Source organism: Trypanosoma conorhini (assembly GCF_003719485.1).
Source record: "Trypanosoma conorhini strain 025E chromosome Unknown Tco_14.4_contig_00966, whole genome shotgun sequence".
In the NCBI taxonomy this organism is placed as follows: domain Eukaryota; phylum Euglenozoa; class Kinetoplastea; order Trypanosomatida; family Trypanosomatidae; genus Trypanosoma; species Trypanosoma conorhini.
Window position 1 is genome coordinate 1,277 of NW_021705057.1, and position 3,684 is coordinate 4,960.

Below are 3,684 nucleotides of genomic sequence, written 5' to 3' on the forward strand. Positions count from 1 at the left end.
AGGTAAATGCCATACTGCCAAGCCTCTCCAACAACTCCGGCTTAATTGCATCCATGGGAAGCAAAGACAGCATCTTCTGCATTTCGCACAACGACTTCACCTTCGACATCTGAATCATGGCGGAATTCGCAAAGTGTTTGGTAATGTACCCGTTGTAAAATGTCTCAATCCCTCCCGAAATCACCACTCGAATAATTTTCACAAGTTTTTGAGACGCATGGGCCTCAGCCCAATCATCCGCAACCTCCACGCGCATGTAATACTCAGCACTTAAAGCGTTGATACTTTTCACCTCGTCCTCGGCGGCAGTACTGCGTTGCTCCCAGTCAGTAAATTTGAAGATGGATCGTAATATCGGTCCCACATCATTCATGTACTTTTTGACCATCTTCCAGTACTCCAATTGCTCCTCTGCAGACTTAGCACGATTCTCCCAGGCACACATTGCCTTCACATCAAGCTCGTCCGGGCAATTCATGATGATTCGCTTGGCATCATTTTGCTCCTCCCACCCTTTATAGTTGTTTTCGTTTGGGGATGACAACACAATGACGCTTCATGACTTGGAGGGCGGAAAATCACCCGATGGTTCACGGCCCTTTTTGTCCACGTCGTAGATGGCATACCCTTTCAGCTTACGCTGCCAAACCAAAAAATTCATAACATTGATAATATGGAGCTCTCCCTCGTGCTCCGTCACCGTTTGAGTGGTCTTGTCAAACACGTACGCCAACTCTCCCCCAAGGCAGTACACAACCACGTGAATCTGCTCGGCGTCGTAGTGCAGCAGCTGGTGGAGGAGGTAGGAGCCAACAGCCACCGACTTCCCGATTCCCGGCGTCCCGATCAAGAGACGCCGCCGCAGGTCAAATCCTTTTAGGTCGTCAGTGCCAAACGCTCCCTCTAGATCGCCCTGGACGACCCGCCACACCCGCTCCACCTCATAGTTGACGTAGCAGTCGGTCATTTCTATTAGCTTCTTGAGGGAGTAGGGCCACCCCTTCACGGATGAGAGTACCAACAGCCTTGGGCGCGGTGCAATAAATTGCCCTGCATCTTCCACCGACTCATAAGTTATGCCTTTCCGCCTGTAGTCCCACCACTGCGTTGGTGATTGGCCCTCACGCACCTCCATTCGCACCACCATCGCGTCCCCTTCGCCCTCGGGAAACCCCAAGACGTGGCTCCACCTCGCATTAAACACCGAGTCGTAGAATCCATCCGGCAATGGTTGGTTGGCAACTTCCCGTATCTCCCTTGCCTTTTATTCTTCCCGCATTACCTTTGCCTCTTCGCGTATTGCCCTTTCTTCTTCCCGCATTACCTTTGCCTCTTCGCGTATTGCCCTCTCTTGCTCCTCTTCCAGCCTTGCCCTCGAGTCCTCTTCTTCCCGCCTTATCCCTTCTGGTTCTTCCCGCCTTCGTCTTTCTTCCTCCTCCTGTCTTACTCTTGTTTGCTCTGCCTGTCCTGCCCTTTCGTTTGCCTCCGCCTCCTCAAGGGCCGCGTCAAGTTTTGCCCATGAAGCATTGGAGACGATCTCCTTTTGTGCAAAGCCATTCCAACGTTGGAGCGTACCCACTCTATGGTCCATTAGGTTGTATGCATCTTCAATCGCCTTGTAAGAGGGCAATGACAGTATTAGGCGCAGGACATTCTCATCTTCTATAAATGTATTGGGGTTTACAATAAACGCTTCGATAGAAAGATTTTCGTTGGACTCCAGAACTCCTCTGCCGCCCAATGTATTACGGAGAAAATCTTTCAGCGTGATCTGACTGAGTTGTCCTTGTCCCCAAAGCAGAACTTCCTCCACAGCGCTGTGAAGGGTCCAGTGTGGCTGCGGCAAGTCGCTGTGAGGCGCTGACCGCGCCCGCTGCTGCCCCTGCGGCACATTACTGGTGGGACGCCCCCTACCACCACCGCGCCCTCTCCCTCTTCGCCCTGGGATGGTCTCCTTTTAATACTACCACTTTCCTTTACTTCGTTGGTTGTCGTTGGCTCGCGTCGCAGCTGGACACCCACCACCAGCCAAAAGGAAAATGAGAGAAAGAAAGTGTGAGGGCCACCGCAGCCCACACGGTGCGGGGCAGGGCAGCCGCACTGCACGGGGGGCGGCATCGCCACTCCGCCCACCACCCCCCTGCCGGCGCAGCCAAATTAACCCCCGGCACCGCATCGTGCAACCCCACCACGCGCCCACGACGAAGCTCGCCCCTCCCCGCGGGAGGAGGGGGGCGTGTGCAACGTGCAGGGCACACGACAACTGCGACGCTGCTCTTCTCACGCACTGCACCCGCCATTCGCGTCCCCACACACATCTCCGTATGTGTGTGTGCGTGCGGCTACGCGCAGCTACCAACCACTCACTGTGAAAATGGCACTGCCTCGTTGCGGCGGCATTTTGTGCCGCAGTCCGCTGAGACGAAAAAGGGCAAGACACCCCCACGGGCAGCGCCCTGCACCCGCAAGGAAAATAAGAGAGCGAGCCACAGTGCGCTTTCCTCCCTCTTGCTTTCTCCTTCTGCCTATTCTTTTCCTTCATGCCCACGGAAGAAGGCAGCAGCAGCCACCAGACGTAACTGCCAGCACCGACTACAAAAGAAGAATCCGCGTGAACCACACGAGTTAGATGCCATGACGGTGTGTGTGTGTGCCTACAGCTACGCAACGAAAAGAGAGAGAAAGGTAAAACAGGTGGGGCCACACATGCAGAAGCAGAGCAGCGCTGCACAAAGGAACACAAAAAGAAGAAGAGAACTAATACTCGAGACGGCACTGCAGCCCAAGCAGCGGCAACCCGCAGGAAATACGACGAAAAGGAAAAGAAAATTACCCCTTACATAGTTTTTACCAATAAAAAAGAGGATCGCTGTCGCACACATTTGTGTGGCCTCCCAGAAACGTGTGCACCTGCTGCCTGTAGAAAAGAAGATATATTTGCTTTCAAGTTTCAAAAACCCCGCGTGTCCATACATCATTCGCATTCCATTGCGACACTCGGAGGGTTTGCTGTGCTTCACAGCAACTTTGTAAAACAAAACAAAACAAAAACGGCGGCGTCGGCGTCGCACACAACGCCGAGATTCTCCGCAATTACCATACGGAAACAATGAAAAGACCCCGTCATTCTCGGAAGCGTACAATATAAAAAAATGAAGACCCCGTCGTGCGGGTCCCCAGGGCTGAGGGCGCCCTTAAATAAGAAACAAAATTCCTACATACCAGAAAAGGAGGTGTAAAGTAATATACCAGAAAGCATTAAAAAAGGGGGAGAGTTTCCACGAGGGACATCAATTATTTTGCAGGGTGCGTGAAAAGACTTATATGTTCGCACTGCAAGAAGAAACTTCCCCTCCGCTGTGCCTCGCTCAGGAGAGGGCCGCAATGCCCCATAGCCCCAGCAGCAGCAGGAGTAGCAGCACCCGAGGCACATCCACACGCATGGAGCTGTCGCCTTTATTCGGGTTACCGCCATTGCCGTCGTCCTTGTCGGGCTCCGTGGCACTCAGCGGGCGGTTGTACAAAAAAACGTTCGTCACCGTCACACTGCCGCCTCTGTCGTTGCCGACATCTTCGTCTCCAAAGTAGAAGTACGAGATCTCAAAAATCCGTGCCTCGGGTGTTGGCAGCGCGTCGGAGCTCCCCACGAGCTTGCCGTCCACGTACACGGAGCCCCTGCTGCCC

At 53.6% G+C, this 3,684-nt stretch overlaps 4 protein-coding genes across 4 annotated transcripts in view, besides 1 other annotated feature; all 4 read right to left on the reverse strand.

Moving 5' to 3' along the window:
• Positions 1 to 478, reverse strand: part of Tco025E_09069 (histone H2B) — a gene marked incomplete at both ends in the record, with an annotated part of 1,272 nt that extends 794 nt beyond the window's left edge. The window contains one exon of the mRNA XM_029375895.1: positions 1 to 478. This exon is cut by the window's left edge and continues 794 nt beyond it. Within this exon, the coding sequence (XP_029223993.1) occupies positions 1 to 478 (478 nt within the window).
• Positions 479 to 556: 78 nt separating this feature from the next.
• Positions 557 to 1,147, reverse strand: Tco025E_09070 (retrotransposon hot spot (RHS) protein; the record flags this gene model as incomplete). Its single annotated transcript, XM_029375896.1, has 1 exon — positions 557 to 1,147. One exon carries the CDS (start codon positions 1,145 to 1,147, stop codon positions 557 to 559), a length of 591 nt encoding a protein of 196 aa, XP_029223994.1.
• Positions 1,148 to 1,264: 117 nt separating this feature from the next.
• Tco025E_09071 (uncharacterized protein) lies at positions 1,265 to 1,591 on the reverse strand (the record flags this gene model as incomplete). The annotated part of the gene is made up of 1 exon (XM_029375897.1): positions 1,265 to 1,591. One exon carries the CDS (start codon positions 1,589 to 1,591, stop codon positions 1,265 to 1,267), a length of 327 nt encoding a protein of 108 aa, XP_029223995.1.
• Positions 1,592 to 2,515: 924 nt separating this feature from the next.
• Positions 2,516 to 2,609: a satellite DNA.
• A 759-nt stretch (positions 2,610 to 3,368) lies between these two features.
• Positions 3,369 to 3,684, reverse strand: Tco025E_09072 (trans-sialidase; the record flags this gene model as incomplete). The annotated part of the gene is made up of 1 exon (XM_029375898.1): positions 3,369 to 3,684. A coding segment is annotated over one exon (316 nt), but the record flags the coding sequence as incomplete, so codon positions are not given.